Genomic DNA, 19,146 nt, shown 5'->3' on the forward strand with positions numbered 1-19,146 from the left:
ATAGAAATGTGATGAAAAGTAGAAGTATTATGAGAGAAGTCATTTTTTTTAACTTCTCTATAAGCTCTTAAATAGCTTCTTAAAAAATTGCAATTTGATTTTAAAAATTGCACCAAATATTAATACTACTATTTTTCATAAGTCAAAAGTAAAAAAAAGTTACTTCTAGAGTTTTTCGGACCTTAAAGGTTTTAGGTCCAGATCCAATTGAATCAGAACCACTTAAATACTTGAACTAGGTCCAGCACCCGGAGGTACAGTCTCAAACACAACCTGACGTCATCTTATCGCTCTCGTCCTCCTAAATACATCACTCCACACCGACCCCCCACAGACCGCACACCACACAGCACCACAAACAGGAGCCACTTGGAGCCCCGAGCCGCAACATAAGTGGAGCGGAGCCGAGCCGAGCCGAGCCGAGCCGAGCTGATCCAGGCGCCAAGCGATGTGGAAAATAACGGTTTCCATGGAGAAACCACAGTCGTCGATCCTCTCTGTCTCTCTGCCAATTGTGGCGTGTCTTTTCTCTCTTGCTCCTTTCTAAGGCCCAATCTCATAAATAATCTCATCTCATCTCATATTCTTATATCTCATAAAAAACGAAGACTTCTCTCTCTCTTTCCCTCTTGTTCTCTCTCCTTCTCTTAGGTTATCGCAGTCTTCGGTGCAGGGTAAACTTCCAATCCTTCTCGCAGTATTTATTTCTTTTTTTATTTAACTTGGATTTACTGCAAATAAAGTGGCTCTTCTTCTTTTACTGGGTCTGTCGCCGAGAAAGTAACTTGTAATTTATTTTATGAGCTGCTGCTTCTTCCTTTTAAATACTTTTAGGGTTTTGCTGCTCTGAATTTGAAAGGTGATAGCTTGAACGCGATTTCACCCGAATTTTTGGAGTTCGACATGTAATCCGTAGATAATATTTTGCGAATTCTTTTATGTTTTCCTTTTAGTGATTTTCTTTTTTAAAAATTTTCTTTATGGGTTTTGTTTGTGGGGAGCATAAGGGTTGAGAGCAAAAACAATGGATTTGCATCTGTGGTTGATTTTAATGTTTGGATGGTAATTTAGTTTTGCTCGGGTATCCAAGAATATTCGTATTGTTCTTTTGAGAATATAATGTTGTTATCTTTTCGAATTATGGGGTGTTCCAACTAACTAAAAACTGTATTTCTCTGTGTTACATGTGGCTTATCTGGTTTAAGATGGAAAAGCTAGTTGTTGTTGTCAACTTGATTGTTATTGGCGAAGCTGCACTGCAGTTTTACTGGGAAACGCTTGATCATTTTGCATAATTATGATGCTTGTGATGGTGTAGTTATAGATAATCTGGACTCTAAAAAGAAATTTGCATCCATTACATTGTGGATAGTTTCTCTATCACAGTTGTGTTTCTTTGATTATGTGAATATTTGTTCTTTGAAAATCTGTTTTATTGAGCTCATAACTTATGATACATTGAAACCTTTTTTTATGTCAGCATTAGTGGTAAAATTTTGGGACCAACTAACCTGGTACAAATATAAGTATGTGTTTTATTTGATTGAATTGTATACTCATTGTGAATAACCTCTTTCCTTTTGATGTATGATGTGATATGAGCTCTGGTGTTTAAATGATACTATTAAGTTTTTGTTCTATTCTATGCTGGTTCAAAGCTTCTGCCACATAGAATTAATCTAAATTACAAGGTTTATGCTTTTTTAAAATTATGGTGTTCAATTAAAATCTTTTCTCCTGAACTTTGCTGTTGTTGTATTTATGCAATAATTGTAGAACTTAAATGGTAATTTTGCATACCGAAATTGCTGAAAATGCAATAATTGTAGAAATTAAATGGCAATTTTGCATATCAAAATTGCTGCTACTTTTTTAAGTAGGGGAGTGATTGACTTGATTTTACTTTTTACTAGTAGTTTTATTAATTAAAGTTTCATTTTGTGTGTAGAAAATAACTATTCTTTTATGGAAATTGTAGATCGCTCATGGAAAATGGTGATATAATTGATTTCATCTTCTATTGGTGATTGCCAGATAACTTAGAATGAAATATGTTTATTGAGTGCGAACAAGGTGGTGTTTTGCTCAATACCGGTATAGTGTTTTTTTGAATCATATTCCTTTGTAACCATGGCTGCTGATCAGAGGAGAAAACGGTTAAATGGTGCAAGCATTGTCAGTTATGGTTCCAGAGAGCAACAAAGGGCTAAGAGAAAAAATTTGGGATTGATGCAACATGACTTAAGGATGAAATCTCACATCACTGTTGAGTGGGACAGTAGTCAGAAAAGGGTTGTTGCCAAACAGGAACAGATTGGCATCACCTGGAGACAAATGAAACCATTTTTCAATTTTGTATCCAATGATCACAATGTCCTGGCAGATGTGTTGACCATACCTAAAGAATTCTTTGACCTGGATAATTTAAAGGAAGTGCTTTCATATAAGGTAATATACTGTTGCACTCAGTTTCGATTTGTATCAGCTAAATTAACCTTAATTTTTTTTCTAGTAATTAAATTATTAAATAATCTTTTGTTACAATTTTGGAAATTTGCAGGTTTGGAAGAACCATCTTTCAGAAAATGAGAGAAACCTTCTTGTGCATTTTCTTCCTCATGGCTTGGAGCCACATCAAGTTGTGGAAGAATTACTTGCTGGGAATAACATTCACTTTGGAAACCCCTTCTTGAAATGGTAATATCGCTTCTAATTTCTTAATATTTCTTTCTTTAGCTCTTTAGAGACATGGTCTGCTGTTTGTAGCATTTACATCTAATCTTGCAGATTATATTATACTACATGTTATATTTTGATTATTTTCCATTTTGAACGATTGATTGGATATTTGTTGTTGATATATTGTTGAGTCTAGATGACGGCCTGATATTAGTTGTTGGGTTGAGTTCACCAGCTTTACCAATTATATATTATATATTTAGTATAAATTAAGTTGTGTTGAACTTTTTTAATTCAGTCTAGGTTTAACTATTCTTGCAGCATGCTTGACCAGTTTTCTTGAATTAGCCTTTTGTTGCATTAGACACACACATCTATTTTTCGTTACTTGAAGGTGTCTTGTTTGGTGGAAGTTTGCTTTGATCATCATTCGTAGTTTCTATTTTTCACATTTTACTTTGTTTTATCTAATTATCTGACTACCTGTTAGGATTAGAAACAAATTCCTCAATGGGCTACAAGTTTGTAAGTGTAAGAAATTCAGGGGAAGTTTGGGGTTTACTCAAAATCAGAATAGGGCAGGATTGAGTGGGACCTTAGAGCCTAACTAACTTGTTTCAGGGAGTGAGGAATGAGAGACTCCCAGTTTGGCAGTAGAATATGTTATGAGGAAAACCTGTACACAGGCAAGGTAGGAATTGGCTAGGAGAGTGAGGTGGCTACAGTGTCTCATTTCTCCCTTCTACTTTGCTAATTCTAATATGTTTTCTTCTCAAGCAGTAGAGCTGAGACCCCAGCGTACTGTGAGTAAATAATACACCATACGTATTCTTTCTGTTTTATTGTGTGGTTCCTTACAATACCACTTATATGCCTGTCTAATATAGCTTCTGATTATCTTTCAGCATGATCCTTTTGCGTTTTACTATTGTCCTATTGTTAAACATGGAATACCTTTCTTCCCTTGGTTTGCTGATCCTTTGTGAAATTAAACTAGTTGTTGTGTACAAAGAAAATACAACTAAAGCTTAAGGAAGATTTTTACTGAACTGCTATAAGAGCAGCATGGGATTGAATCTTGGATGGTGAAAATCCTACTTGAAAATAAGCTAAATGGTCAAAGATGAGGGTGTCACATTGTGTGACTCTCACATTGGACTAGGTAGAATTGGAAATGAATGTACTTTAGAGAAAGTTGTGGTAGCATTTATTGTGGAAAAGATTGTAGAATCTTGAACGTATGACAGGACACCATGGTGTCACTTGACCCATAAAGTTCTGTCCCATCACGCCATCCCTGGGAGGTGGGAAAGGCTTAGTTGTTGTTACTTTTTATGAAAATCTTCTCTTCAAAGTCACAAGTAGCTTATAAATATATATTTGCAGGGGTGCTTCACTTTGTTCAGGTGATCTTCATCCTGATGTAATTGTTGATCAGGAGCGGCATCTGAAGTCTGAGAAGAGGGCATACTATTCACAGTTGCATAATTATCATAATGAGTAAGTCATCCATAGATATCCACTGTTCATCAGCTTGTGTGATTGTGTCTTTTTGGCATGGCACTTAATCCAGTATTGACACTGTTCTTTTTCAGTATGATAGGATTTCTTGTTAAGTTGAAGGAAAGATGGCAAAGCTGCAAAGATCCAGAAAAGGATATTGTGCAGAAGATGTGGAGGTTGATGCTTGCAAGACTTTCTATCCATTTTATTTGTTCGCAACACACCTGCACACACAAAGTCAGACAGGACATATAGTAGAAGCATGCCTTTTTACTCTTTGCTGCTTCCAATGCTTGCATTAGTGGTTCAGTAGTACTTCAGTAAGAAAAAGCTGCTCATTGCTGTAGAAGCAGGGGAGAAAATAACTGGAAGATATCCTAAAAATTGCTCACATGATTTTTGGTTTATGGAGAGATAATCTGAAATGTCATCTTACCCTATATACATATGTATAATACTTGGAGAGAATTCATGTTGAATATTGAGCTTTGTTGTTATGGGGAACCTTCTTTATTTGAATTTCAGACTTTATTGATGTCATTCCCATTTTCGTTGTACTATGCAGGTCAAAGAATGTAGATAAAAGAGTGTCCTCAAATGTGAATGACTTGAAAGTCTATGATCATGATGGAAATTTTACAGTTACATCTGAGTCGTGTTCCTGGGATGCAGAGGAGAAGGAATTTAGTTGTGACAATCAAATTTTCTCAGTGAAAAGGGATGAAAAACTCCAAAGAAGGTAACTTGTGAATTTGGATGGTTTGTTCACATAGGGTTGGCCTGCAACATTTATGATAATTGTTTACAAAGTTGATTAATTTGCCATCTTTTGAACAGTTTGTAAAGCTGAGATAATGTGATAAAGAAATCTATGAATTATGTACCCAAGACTGCTTAATTAATAGATCTACTAGAATGTTTGCTTAATAAATCTATGAATTCTTAACTAATACACATAGTTGCTGATGGCACTATCATGGTTTTTATGATTGTTGTCTTGTTTTGAATGATTGTTAACTTCTTCATTGGTGGTTGCTCCTTTTGGCACTCTCCCCTGCTTATTGAACAATCATAAAAAATTTATTTTCTTATGAGATGCTCATTTGTATTGACACAATGTTTATTGGTTGCTAGTCGTAGTTTTTTGTAGCATGGCAAATGCTAACCTTTGTATAAATGTTGTGTGGCTCTTGTACAATGCTTGTATACCCTATGATTTGCTTTGCCATATATATAATCCCCTCCTTCCCCATTGGTTGCTTTTGAATGAACTAGATGTTGGTAGGTGATGTCCAGGTTGCTTCCGATATTTGCTCATACTGTTGAGATGCTGTGAAAATCTTGAATTTGGTGACTGTTGTCAGTTGTTATTATAAGAAGTTCTTACTTTAATTTGATGACTGTCTATGACAAGCATGTTAGTATGCAACATTATTATGGAAGAATCTTAGTATGCTAAAGTTATATTGATATCATTTTGGGCACATTACTCTTCTGGCTTGTTTATTTTTCTTTGCCATAATTGTATGCTTTTGTTCGCATTGTTTAGATTTAAGTCTCCTGCTAGATGCTTTGCTATGTTTCTGTCCTATTTTTGGAGTAAATGGTCAAATTTGTCTCTAAAAAATCATTTGTTCTCCAAATTGGTCCCCCGAAAGATTTTTTTTAATCAAATTCATCCTTCAAAGTTTTTAAGTTCATCATATTGGTCCTTCCGTCACTTTCTTTGTTGATGGTGTCAAAATTTGTTAATTTGGCACATTAAGTGACACCACAACACACAACTAAGAGTCGTAATTGACTATTAACATAATAAGTCTATAAAATTAGATCAAATCAAAATCTAATTGAGGGGAGAACTTGAGGCATTAGAATCCCTTAATTTGGGGTTGATTTGATCTAATTTCTTGAACTTATCATGTTAGCTGCCAATTAGAACTACTAGGTGTGTGTTGTGATGTCACTTAATGTACCATATTAGCAAATTTTGACGTCATTAGCAATGGAAGTGACAGAAGGACTAACATGACTAATTTTTAAATCTTTGAAGGACGAATTTGATTAAAAAGATCCTTTGAGGACCAATTTGGAGAACAAGTGATCTTTCAAGGACTAATTTGACTATTTACTCCCTATTTTTGTCTTAATTTCTCAATACTTGTTTTTTTAATAATGCATATATAATTGTTTGGAAATTTCAGCAGGGTGCGGGAAATAGGCAGCATGAAAGGTAAATCTACGAATTTGATGGTTTCATCTGATGATGTGCATAATGTTGGAGAGAGGCTTAAGAAAGGGGACAAACTGTCCAAGCGCAATATTCACTCCAGTGACGGTGACAAATACATGTCGTGTATCAAGGTTAGACCATCCTACCTTGTTTCTGAGATATACTGTGATGGCAGGGAGAGAAGTCCTGGTAGAATGGTCAGTTGGTTCACTCGTGTCAGTAATTAGAGGGAAAGCCAAAATTTGTTTCCAGTTACGTGTATTATTTTCATTTCTTATGGGTTCTTAGGTTATATTTTGACTGACATTATTGGTGTACTTGTTTCCTTATGAAGTATTTATTCCAAGGGAACATGCTATAATGTTTAGGATCTCCTAGCCTTTGTTATAAATATAATTATTAACCTTTTCTTTATTTACTTCTTCCGGTAACTTGCTAAGAGTTCTTTACAATAAAGAGTTTTTTAACTTGCCTGAGTCTTTTTCCTTCAAGATGAGGAGACCAAGGAAAATTTTAAATTTTAATTATGAATGTTTTTAATATTCTTATAGGTTAATTTATGTTTCTTCTGTGCTTCAGATTAGTAAGCAGCAGCATGAACTTGTTAAGAGTATGAAGCAGTCTGGTAGAATCATTCAGTCTAAGACCCTTAACCGTGTTTTGGGCAACCTTGATAACATTCATGTGCAACCATATGAAGTTTTTGTCAAAGAAGAACAGAATAAGTTGCATGAGCATTGGTTAGTGAGATTTGAGCGCTTTATTTTTTGGTAGTTATCATTTCAACATATGATTTTATTAATCTTTTTGAAAATTTCATCTGTATTTCTTAGCAGACTCTGTTTTATTTCCATAGGTTAGAGTTGGTGAAAAAAGCCCTTCCTGCAGCATACGCAAATTGGATGGAGAGACACAGACAGAGACACGCAGTGATAAATTCGTTGCTGGTGGAGGTGAAGGAAAAATCTAATCCACTCGGAGAGGTCTGTTATAGTGGTTCCTTTTCTGAATTCATATTTCCTATGAGCAAGATTGCTCGTCTTCTATAAACTTCTCAAATGCTTTGAATATCTTATTACCAGCATTTATTTTTGGTAATGCCTTCATTTCCATTTATCATTTATACTTCAGGAAGAGGACAGTTTTAGCCCAGCCAGCGAGCTTCAGGATAAGGATGAGACTAACATGAGCTCCGGGGAAGATCTTCAAGATCAGGATGAAGAAAACACGACATCAAGTGGTGAGCTTCCGGATAAGGATGAGGATAACGTGACATCAGGGGGTGGGCATCAGGATATGAATGAGGATGAGATGAAATCAAGCAGTGGGCTTCAGGATTCAGGTGATGATAATACAGCGGGTAGAAAGATTCAAGGTCATGATGAGGATGATGTGAGCTTGGAGAATGAGCTTCAGGAACTGGCAGAGGATGAAGTTCAAAATGATAAGTCTAGCCTGAAAGATGAAGTTTCTGTTGCAAGGACCCCAGAGAACCAATCCCCACATGACACTTATGGTGGTAGGATTGACGAGTTCAACTCAATGAGTATGAAGTTAGAAAAGAATTTAATTTCCCCAACATTGGGCAATGCATCACAAAATAAAATAGATTATCCAGGGGATAAGAACACGCGGGATGTTTCTATTGATGAAGGACGCCCTTTCAATTCTAGCAGTGATGTATGGCAAGCAGTTGAAATGCCACATCCATTCTTTGATACTGCTGGGACCCATGAGTACACAACCCATGGATTATCATTGGCGAATCCTAGAGAGAATGAAGAACGAGCTTGTTTGATTGACCTTGAAGCTGGGTTACATCAGGAAGAGACCGGTAAAGAATTGTTACACAGACAGTTACATGATCAAACCTTCAGTTCTTACCAAAGCCAGGGTCGAAGTGACTTACTTCAATCTTTCCTCAAGGGAGATGGTGTGATATCCTATCATCACGAGCAAAAAGGATCCGAAATGAACTTCCAGGCTTCGAACAATGTTATAATGGGGGATAGCCAATTATCTAGCCATTTTAAGGACCCTTTGCAGACATCACTGTCTTTGGACCAGGGGCAGAGGAGAGCTAATGAGGTTTACACATCAGAAAGCATGCCACAGAATATTTATTCCAATGGAGGAAGGTACTTAGTCCCCAGGCAAGCTCGGTTAGTTCCCGGGCAAGATTCATTGGCCGCTGTAAATATGCCGGATTGGACCTCCAATACTGCTCGCACACCTTCCCAGTCTCACTTAAATACTGCAGATTTTAGTGGTCATCATTGGTTTCCTGCTGATCAAGTTCATGGTGGCTGGAATGGATCTGATGGCAGCAGCATTTCAAGTCACAGTCTTGGCACTGCAACAAACTCTGATCAGAGCTTATTTAGTATTCTATCACAGTGTAACCAATTACATCCGCGTAGCTCTTATGATTCGTTCCGAAACACTGATGACTTTCTAGCACAAAGACCTTATGGAGTAGTAGATACTGATACCTCCAGGATCAATGCTGTTGCTCCACAGGCTTCTCATCCGCTAGAATACTTCAGTGGACGCGAGGCACCTAGTAGTGGCCTGGTACCTGATGATATGGCATGGATGAGCTTGCCACATCAGAATGATCAAATGGGAAAGCCATACTTGAGATCTTGGAATCGGTAATGAATGTTTTTTTACCCAATGGTGGCATTGTGAGATGAAATACGCACGCTCATGTGTGATTGTTCTTTGTGAGTAAAGCCACAAGCTGGGAAGATGAGATAGGTTTGTGTACATACAAGACCGAGTTCAACTCAACACCATGTACATATCTAATTATTAGACGAGCAGGAAAGAAGGCAATGGGGTAAATATAACCTTCAAGAATTTCAGCTTGTTACTTTGGAAAGTTACATAATTTTAGTTTTTTTTTTTTTTCTTAGTGTCTTTTTCCCCCTTTGTTTCTGGAGAGGTATTTTTTAAAAATAATTTTGGAAGGTAAGAAATGCTGGAGGCTGGTGCCTTTCTCAGTTATAATTTGTTGCTCACATCAATAATTTCGTCCTATATTCATAATGCCGAGACAACAAATGTCCTTGAAATAATCGCCTAATTTGTTCATTTATAAGTTTCGCTAATTGTAATCGACTATTGTGAAGATAACATTGAAGAATTACAACTGTTGTTACTTTGCCAAGTTACGTTACATAATTGTCGTCTTGCTTCTGATTCTTTTTCCCTTTTACCTTTCTCGAGTTATACTTTTGTCGTCACATTAATCATTTAGTCCCGTTCACTATAGACAAAGGGGATTAGCAACTTGTTACATAAAAAACACCGGGAAGATTAGTCGATCGCGAATGAAGCCTTATGCAACAAGTCATCTCATCCTTGCATGATCTGAAATCGAAAGGGTTGGAGACTTGGAGCCGTGTAGAGTGGTTTTCTGGATGGCTTTTTTGGTTTTGGAACCTCCAATAGGAGTGAGTGTGAGGAATAACAAACACTTTTAAAGATATTGCTTAATAGTGATAAGTTATTTTGGAAGTATAACACTGATGGTGTGTATTTGGTAAAATACTCACTTCGACAGTAGAAGGGGTTTACTCCACGGTCATTATGAGTTTCCTCAAATTTCGGAGTCATTATGGTGTGGGATAACACGTCCTAAGGTGTTTTTGTTTGGGTTGTGTTTAGAAATATGGTGAATTTTATAGTGTCTATAATATGATGTCTAATTTTTGCTTAACTTATTTGTTATGGTAGGTTTTAAATATTCAATAATTATTTATTTTTATATTTTTAAAATTAAATATTATTTTTTAATTTTTTTTTTAAGTTAGACAAATATTTGTAGATACCGTATCAAAGTCAAGTCTCTATTGGCCAAATTTATGGCTATAGGTGGCTAGATTTTGGCCAACCCATAATAGCTTAACATGTGGCATGAGTGAAGGGTAATTTACATGTTAATAATATTTAGTGCAGTAAACACAAATTTTTTATCACAAGGTTATTTGTGGAAATTGATGATATATGGGGTATAACTGTAACTTGACATTAGGTAGTGTCGGAAAGGTGTGGTTGCAGGCATAACTTCCAAGTGCAGGCAGCCATGGTTGCAGGTTGACGCTATTGGAAAGGAGAGGTTATTTTTTCCCTTTTTTTTCGCCGAAGGAAACGGATCCTTAGTCTACTCTCGATCTAGTCCTCAGAGATCCGTGTTAACTCGCTGATCTTCACGATCGTCTCCTCCGCCATCCCAATTAAGCTGCACCGCTTGCGCTGTCGGAGGTTCTGCTGCTGATTCCGATTCTGAAGACGGCGAACGAGCTTCATTGCGCCATACCTCTGGCTTCCCTTATAGTGAGCGAGCTTCTATTCCCCTCTTGATGAGAATCCTAAAGAATCTGCTGCTGCCTCTGATGACGGCAATCAATCTTTGCTCCTTGGCAGTTCTCACAGCTCCATGGAATCCAGACGGCACTGCTGCTGCGGCCAGAGCTTGACGGTTGTGCTTTGTGATCGCGCTTTCTAAACCAATATGGTCGTCTCTCTATCCACGGCCACTTGCTCCCTCCTCCCCCTCCATTATTCCAATTAGAACTTGACGGATGCAGAGTCCGGCGGAAGTAGGAAAGGCTTTTTCTTTTTGGCCGTGGGGAGGGAAGGGTTGAATAAGATAGTATGCTGGTGCTATTTAAGGACGGTAATGGGTCTCCACTCTCTCCCCGGCCCCGCCCTTTGTCCCGTTTAGTAAGATATTTCGGTTTTAATTTAATTTGTCTCAGATTTTTATTTCTATTTTTTGAGGAAGATAGATATTTGCAGGTATTTATGAATATACTAAATTTTAATTTTTTTTAAATTTATACAATCATAATAAATTCTATACAATTTAACTAAATATATCAAATTAAATAGAAATTTAATATAATAATATATATAAAATTTTTAATATATAAATTAAAATAAAATAAATTAGAGTTTCTTACATAACTTATATATAAAAATAATTAACTAAATATTTTTTGAAAAATTTTACAGGTCTTTGTAGGATGAGTACTTCAATCTCTGTCTCCATCTCTATTTATTTGCGAGAATAAATTTCTATTTTCGCTGAAATTTTACATATTTTCGTTAGTCTTTTTGTCACAAATAATTTTTATAGGTGTGGATTTTTTTGCCATTCCTAGTGCAATTGGGCTTTAATTTTTTTAAAAGAATTAAAATTTTTTGGTTTAATTTTTATCTGAATAAATTCTCATTAAAATAGGATCTACGTAAGAAAGAAAAAGTACTTATCATTAAATAGTTATTACATACATCCTAAAAATGTACATATCGAAATATGACTTTCAAATTAAGTTTTAAATTAACTAAAAAATCGACCGAAAATCGATTGGTCGAATTGAATTGGAACCTGGCCGGGTTTGGCAAAATTCACAAAAAGTCATTGTTTTAATCATTAAGAATTAAAAAAAATATAAAAAATTAAGAAATCCTAAATCCCTCCTCCTCAATCATTGAATGACAATCATTGAATGACAACGCAAGGAAGAACAAATTCAAATAGCAATAAATAAAGACAAACAAACCAATTAGAAGCAACTCTAGACAACGGTGAACACACAGGAGGAACATATTGAGAGCATAGAGACAGAATAGTAACACGAGCAGAAGCAGATTAAGACAACGTGAGTAAGAAAAAGGGTTATGACAATACTTGAAAGGGAGAGGTAGAGCTAGAATGATGAGTGCATGTCTTGGAGGAGAGGTAGAGCTCGATGACTAAGTATTAGAGAGAAGGTATTTTGAACAGCTTCATAGAGAAAGAAGAAGAGTGATTAATTTAAGGTTGGATAGAAGTAATATCTTCTGCTAGGCTTAGCTTGAGTTGGGTCTCCACCCTATTGGCTGGTATATAGAAAAAGACGAAAAAATTTTGGTAATTTTTTTCTATATGTCAGTCAACAGGGCAGAAGCCCAACCCAAGCTAAACAAAAAATAGGGTACAATGGATTACTTAGAACAGTAAAGCGGAGTGGACTAGTAGGTTTGGAGCTAACTTGGAGAATCGCAATGTAATGCAAAAAAATGAGATTATTTTGATGAGCGGATATTTTATACGCTTTTTGGGGGTATTTTCATATAGTTTTTAGTAGGATCTAGCTACTTTTTAGTATATTTTTATTAGTTTTTATGCAAAAATCACATTTCTGGACTTTACTATGAGTTTGTGTGTTTTTCTATGATTTCAGGTATTTTCTGGCTGAAATTGATGGACCTGAGCAAAAATCTGATTCAGAGGCTGAAAAAGGACTGCAGATGCTGTTGGATTCTGACCTCCCTGCACTCGAAATGGATTTTCTGGAGCTACAGAAGCCCAATTGGCGCGCTCTTAATTGCGTTGGAAAGTAGACATCCTGGGCTTTCCAGCAATATATAATAGTCCATACTTTTCCCGAGTTGAGATCACGCAAACTGGCGTTTAACGCCAAGTCTCTACCCTATTCTGGCGTTAAACGCCAGAACTGGCATAAAAGTTGGAGTTAAACGCCCAAACTGGCACAAAAGCTGAAGTTAAACGCCAGGAGCAGCCTATGCACGTGAAAGCTTCAGTGCTCAGCCCAAATACACACCAAGTGGGCCCCGGAAGTGGATTTCTGCACTATCTATCTTAGTTTACTCAATTTCTGTAAACCTAGGTCACTAGTTTAGTATAAAAACTACTTTTAGAGACTTACTATGGACGGCCTGACATTTTTACATCAAAACTTGTATTCTCTACGGCATGAGTCTCTAAACTCCATGGTTGGGGTGAGGAGCTCTGCTGTGTTTCGATGCATTAATGCAATTACTATTGTTTCTCATTCAATCACGCTTGTTTCTATTCTAAGATATTCATTCGCACTTCAACATGATGAATGTGATGATCTGTGACACTCATCACCATTCTCAACCTATGAACGCATTCCTGATAACCACTTCCGTTCTACCTTAGATTGAATGTATATCTCTTTGGTTCCTGATTCACGAGTTTGATTGCCTCTCCTGACAACAGAGCATTCGAATCTGTGAGATCGGAGTCTTCGTGGTATAAGCTAGAATCGATTGGCAGCATCCTTGAGATCCGGAAAGTCTAAACTTTGTCTGTGGTATTCCGAGTAAGATCCGGGAGGGGATGACTGTGACGAGCTTCAAACTCGCAAGTGTTGGGCGTAGTGACAGGCGCAAAAGGATCAATGGATCCTATTCCAACATGAGTGAGAACCGACAGATGATTAGCCGTGCGGTGACAGCACATTTGGACCATTTTCACTGAGAGGACGGACAGTAGCCATTGACAACGGTGATCCTCCAACATACAGCTTGCCATGGAAGGAGCCTTGCGTGCATGAAGAAGAAGACAGTAGGAAAGCAGAGATTCAGAAGACAAAGCATCTCCAAAACCTCAACCTGTTCTTCATTACTGCATAACAAGTATTATTTAATCTATGTTCTTTTACTCATTCCAATTAAAATTGAGAATTATTATTGAAATCCTGACTAAGAGTTACAAGATAACCATAGCTTGCTTCAAGCCGACAATCTCCGTGGGATCGACCCTTACTCACGTAAGGTATTACTTGGACGACCTAGTGCACTTGCTGGTTAGTTGTGCGGAATTGCAAAAGTGTGATTGTGATTTCGTGCACCACATTTTATCCTCAAAAATTTGGTAATTTGCGTCAATTGATTTTTTTATTTTTATTATTATAAATGATTGAAATTAAAAAAAAATAAAATGATATCTCTAAATGAGATCTACAAATTTTTCAAAAAAAATTCAGATAAAATGAATAAGTCATTTACTAAAAGCAAAAGTCATTTGCCTTTTATAAAAAAATATGTTATTGTTCGTATTTTTAGAAGTTTGTTAACAATATAAACTTTTGCGCACTATTTTTTTAGTTTACCATTTTTGGTTAAATAATAAATTATGCGTATCTTCCCTTAATATAATCACTTACCAATAGCCAAGATTTTGTTTAAGTGAGATGCGTATGTTCCAAAGACACCCAAGTGAACTTTACTTGCATAGATAATAGTACTTCAGACAATCAGACTCCACAATTCTATACTTTACAACTCGCCAAATACTATAATTCTTCACCCCCTATATGCACAGTTTCCTTGCTCCTAAATTAGTGGCCCACTGATAAACCCCAATTTTGTGGTTTATCTTGTGCTTATTTTAGGGAATTTTATCACCTTTTCCCACATTTATTCAATGAAATAGCATGGTTTTGTAATTCTCCCGTAATTTGTGCTTAAGTGTAAAAACATGCTTTTTAGACCCTTAAATTGTTGATTTTAATTCACTTTAATTCCATTCGATGCCTTGATGTGTTTTTTTGAGTGATTTCAGGATTATAAGGCAAGTATTGGATGGAAGAAATGAAGAGGAAAGCATGCAAGTGGAGAATTCATGAAGAAATGAGCAAAATGGAGAATTGAGGGCCACGCGCACGCGTCATGCACGCGTACGCGTGCATCGAAGATTCACAAGCCACGCGCACGCGTCAAGCACGCGTACACGTAAATAGAGGTTTTGCCAGCGACGCGCACGCGTCGATATTTGCACGTGACCCACTTAAAGTGAAATCACTGGGGGCGATTTCTGAGCTGCCCAAGTCCAATTCCAACTCGTTTCTGAGGGTATTTGATGCAGAATTGAAGATTGAGCAAAAGGGGGGGGGGGAGCACTTAGTTAGTCATGGTGAGCCTTTAGTTAGTTTTCTAGAGAGAGAAGCTCCCTCTTCTCTCTAGAATTAGGTTAGGATTAGGTTAATCTCTCTCAAATTTATCTTTCAATTCTTGTTTTGATTTCAATTCTCTTTATATTTTAGTGTTCTATTGTCTTAATCTTCTTAGTTTCTCTTGTTAATTTCTTATTTTGCTCTCTCTTATGTTGATGAACAATTGTTGGATCTTGATTTCTTTTAATGCAATTTGATGTTTCCATGTCTCTTTTATGTTGATCTTGATTGTATTATTGATTTTTTGCTTATGTTAGTTATGGGTTTCTTTAATTCTTGCATTTTGTGGTGTTTACTTTTCTTGCACACTAGGTGTTTGATAAAATGTTTCCATTAGTTTTTGAGTAGTCTTCCTTACTCTTGGCCTAGGCTAAGGGAATTGGGCAAACTTGAGTCGTTAGGTCTAATGGATTTGGTGATTTGAGAACCCTTAGTGGTCAATTTGATAACCATTGCCTCTAGCCTACTACTAAGTAATTGGTAGCTAGGTTAGGACCTATGGATTGATGTTGATCAAGCCATTTGATATGTTTCAAGCATAGAAATAGACTTAATGAGCTCGGTTCCTCATAATTGTCAATACATGGTTTGTAGACAAGGATGGTGATCTCAATTACCTATGTCTAGCCAAGAGTTCATTCCCATTTATTTTATTAGTTTTTATCATTTACTTTCTTGTTGTTTACTTTTCTTGCCAATTATAAAATCAAACCCCTTGCATCTTCATAGCCAATAATTAAACACTTCATTGCAATTCCTTGTGAGACAATCTGGAGTCTAAATACTTTGGTTAATTCTTATTGGGATTTGTACTTGTGACAACCAATATTTTTTTTGAATGCGAGGATTCTTTGTTGGTTTAGAACTATACTTGCAACGAGAATTTATTTGTGAAATTCTAAACCGTACAAGAAACCCAAACATCAAAATGGCGCCGTTGCCGGGGAGATGCAATGGTGCTATGTTATTGGCTATTGTAAATATTGTGGATATGTTTGCCTTTTTCTTCTTTGTGTGTTTTTGCTAGTTGTAGGACTTCATCTTCTTTATTCCTTGTTAGCTTTTGTTTTTATTTTCTCTTTCACCATGAATTCTCACCCCTTTGGCTATGAGTGTGGTTCAAACTATGTTGTAGGAAATGGAAGCTTTAATGAAGAATTGCATCAAGGATTTGGAGATCGAAGGTGGAAGGAGCCCCAAGCTTACGGACAACCTTCTTGGCAATAACTTCTTTCCGAATCGAGTTTGACAAGAGTGCTTGGGAACATGACTACTCTCCTCACGAAAATGCGCAAGGACCAAAAGGCATTTTATTCCATCAAAGACGTTCAAGCGCCACCCTTACATGACTACTCTCTGGATTCTTATGGGTATAATCCAAATCCTAATGCATACCAATCTAATGTATGTGATGACCCTTATTGTGATTGTCAACCACAACCATCATATGCATATGAACCCCCCTCCCAACATAGCCCTCAACAACCATACTCACAAGCCTCATACCACCATTCACCTCCATACCCACCATACCAACCACCATATAAACCATATCTAGAGCCATCACCATTCCAACACCAATACTCTCAAGAACCACAAATTTCATATACACCACCTCAAGACTTTCACCAACATGAACCACCTTCCAACTACAATACCGTTCCCTTAAACAATGAACACTCTCTTCCACCATCGCCCCCCAATGAAGCCCTCACGCAAGAACTAAGAGATCTTGAATCTCATATCCTAAGGCAACAAGAGGGGACGAAAAAAGAGTTTAAGGAGCTAGAAGCCAAGATGGCTATCATAGTAGAACCCGTTAGTCACATGACCTCCCATCTAAGCTCATACATCCCAAGTACTCCCATTGTTAAATGTGGAGAAGCAATCAAAGAGCATAGTGAGGGAGTGAATTTGGAGCTCCAAGGTGAGGAAGAGGAGTTAAAGCAAGAAGTACAACAAGAGGAGGAGGTAGAGATTATTGAACAAGAGGAAGTCGTGGTTGGGTATTTAGGATATGTTGAGTACATAGAGGAATCTCAAGTTGAAGAGCCTTCTTCCACGGAGTTTGGAAGGGATGTTAAAGAGGAGAGTGATGTTAAGGAAGTGGATAGAGAGTTGAGAGAAATTAATCAAGAAGTGGATTCCATCATTAGTGATTTTTTGTCCACATTGATCAATCCCCTTAATGATCTTGTTGAGCATTCTGCCATTGGATTAGAAAGTAATGTTGAGGAGGATGTGCAACCTCCAAGGCATATTGTGAGTGAAGAATTGGAAGAAGTATTCCAAGCAACAAGCCTTCCTATCTATGATGATTCCGCATCAACATATGATCCTTTTGAGCATGATGAATCCTTCCCCACTATGCTTGAAATTAATGACGAGGTGGACTTCACTAAACTTTCTATTTATGATTTGAGTGATGGGGAGGAGATAGAAGAATTTGGTGAAGAAGAACATGAACTTGAGGAAGCTTGGCAAGAGGTAGAGCTTGAAGAACCTTGCCAAGTGGTGGACGCCTCTAGAAGAGGATGGACGGGAGTGGAACGCACTTTATCAAGACCGTTGGGAACTCTTCCACCTAGGTTGTCATCTAATCCTTCATTTGAGTGGGTAAAACTTCTAACTCTTAGCTTTATTACCCCACTTGAATTTGGTTTGCTTGAAACGGATGGCCAACTTCGGATGCTTTGTGGAATTAAGCGTAAGAAGAGGATGTTTAGTGGTTCGCGTTGTAAGTCTAGGCTCATTATGGTTAGAAACTCGAAATTGAAGAGCATGGATTGGTGTAGTGCTCGATTGAATGGGTCTAGAAGGATTGTTTGGTGCCTTCATGAGAATTCGGCTTCTCTACCACCCGGAGAGGATTACCATGATCAAATCGAAGATGGATGTGAAAATAAAATATGGGATCCCGGATCGCCACATGAAGACCAATTATGGGAGCTCATATCTTGGGAAGAACTACCCCCTAGATTGGTGAAAATGGTTGGAAATTCTGACAACCATCTGAGAAGCAAGCGTTCTTGGAAGTTCAAGGATGAATACAAGCATAAGCCACCATGACAAGGAGCTTTCCAAATGTCCAACTTAAGGACTTAAACCAAAAGTGCTTGGTGGGAGACACCCCACCATGGTAAACTCTTTCCATTCTCTTGTAGATATAATGAATGAATGAATTGAGTTCCATTGTGAGTAGTTTCTTTACTCCTTTGCATAGTTTGTTTTGCTTGCTAGGTTGTTTATACATTTTATGCCTTGAATAAGGATGATTCTTTGAATTTGAGTTTTTGCTTGGATTGCAAGTTTCCTCAAATTGTTTGAAAAATCCTCAAAAATCCAAAAATATGGGTGATTTTGCATTTTGGCTGGTTTTTGAGTCATAGGGAAGGTTAGGAGAACTTTGAGCTGTTTCTAGTGTTTTTGAAAAAAAAAAGAGGTAGGGATGCGTGCGCACGCTGTACGCGCATGCGTTAATAAGTGAATACAGCCCCTCATACATGGAACCAGAGAGTTGCGTGAGTTGGGCGCGAACGTTGAGCTTCTCGCGCAAGCTGCGATCCACGCGGACGCATACATCACGCGTACGCGTCAGCGCGCACTCTCTCCATCCACGCTTAAGCGTACACGATGCTTGCGCGTCCATTCCTTTTTCATCCACCCATGCCGACGCACACAAGACGCGTACGCGTGGATTCAAAAACATAACCCAAGGGACGCGAGAAACCCTTGCCATTCGCGTCCCTCATTTCTTCTTTCTTCCAACGTTCCCCTTCCACTCTTCCTCCATAATCACTTCCTGCAACCACCCGTAACCACTATCCGGCGACCTCTTCCCGGTGCCGACCCACTGCAACCACTCCCTCCCCATTCTCTCTTCTCATCCCTCTTCTCTTCTCACCTCTGCCTCTCTTACCCCTCTCACTGCTTCTCTCTGCTCGCCACCGTCCGACC

At 37.6% G+C, this 19,146-nt stretch overlaps 1 protein-coding gene across 6 annotated transcripts; it reads left to right on the plus strand.

Annotated features, from left to right (window-relative positions):
- Positions 1-332: 332 nt before the first annotated feature.
- Positions 333-9,588, plus strand: LOC112750605 (uncharacterized). 6 transcript variants are annotated; one of them, XM_025799404.3, is made up of 10 exons: positions 333-674; positions 1,979-2,448; positions 2,561-2,697; positions 4,066-4,179; positions 4,275-4,358; positions 4,748-4,921; positions 6,387-6,543; positions 6,992-7,152; positions 7,269-7,395; positions 7,544-9,588. In XM_025799404.3, the coding sequence occupies exons 2-10, from the start codon at positions 2,131-2,133 to the stop codon at positions 9,068-9,070; spliced, it is 2,799 nt and encodes a 932-aa protein (XP_025655189.1). In that variant the 5' UTR covers positions 333-674; positions 1,979-2,130; the 3' UTR covers positions 9,071-9,588. The 6 variants fall into 6 exon arrangements, with proteins under 6 accessions (XP_025655189.1, XP_025655188.1, XP_072072840.1 ...); XM_025799403.3 differs by having other exon boundaries at positions 484-674; positions 6,384-6,543; XM_072216739.1 differs by having other exon boundaries at positions 500-674; positions 2,035-2,448.
- Positions 9,589-19,146: the final 9,558 nt, after the last annotated feature.

The sequence above is a fragment of the Arachis hypogaea genome, chromosome 15, assembly GCF_003086295.3.
Source record: "Arachis hypogaea cultivar Tifrunner chromosome 15, arahy.Tifrunner.gnm2.J5K5, whole genome shotgun sequence".
Classification (NCBI taxonomy): domain Eukaryota; kingdom Viridiplantae; phylum Streptophyta; class Magnoliopsida; order Fabales; family Fabaceae; genus Arachis; species Arachis hypogaea.

Bases quoted from the DNA above. Each gene is read 5' to 3' on its own strand.
- LOC112750605 (XM_025799403.3), top strand. From the start codon at position 2,131: ATGGCTGCTGATCAGAGGAGAAAACGGTTAAATGGTGCAAGCATTGTC. The intron at 4,180-4,274 runs GTAAGTCATCCA...GTTCTTTTTCAG, and splicing joins TTGCATAATTATCATAATGA to TATGATAGGATTTCTTGTTA. The intron at 6,544-6,991 runs GTTAGACCATCC...TCTGTGCTTCAG, and splicing joins AATACATGTCGTGTATCAAG to ATTAGTAAGCAGCAGCATGA.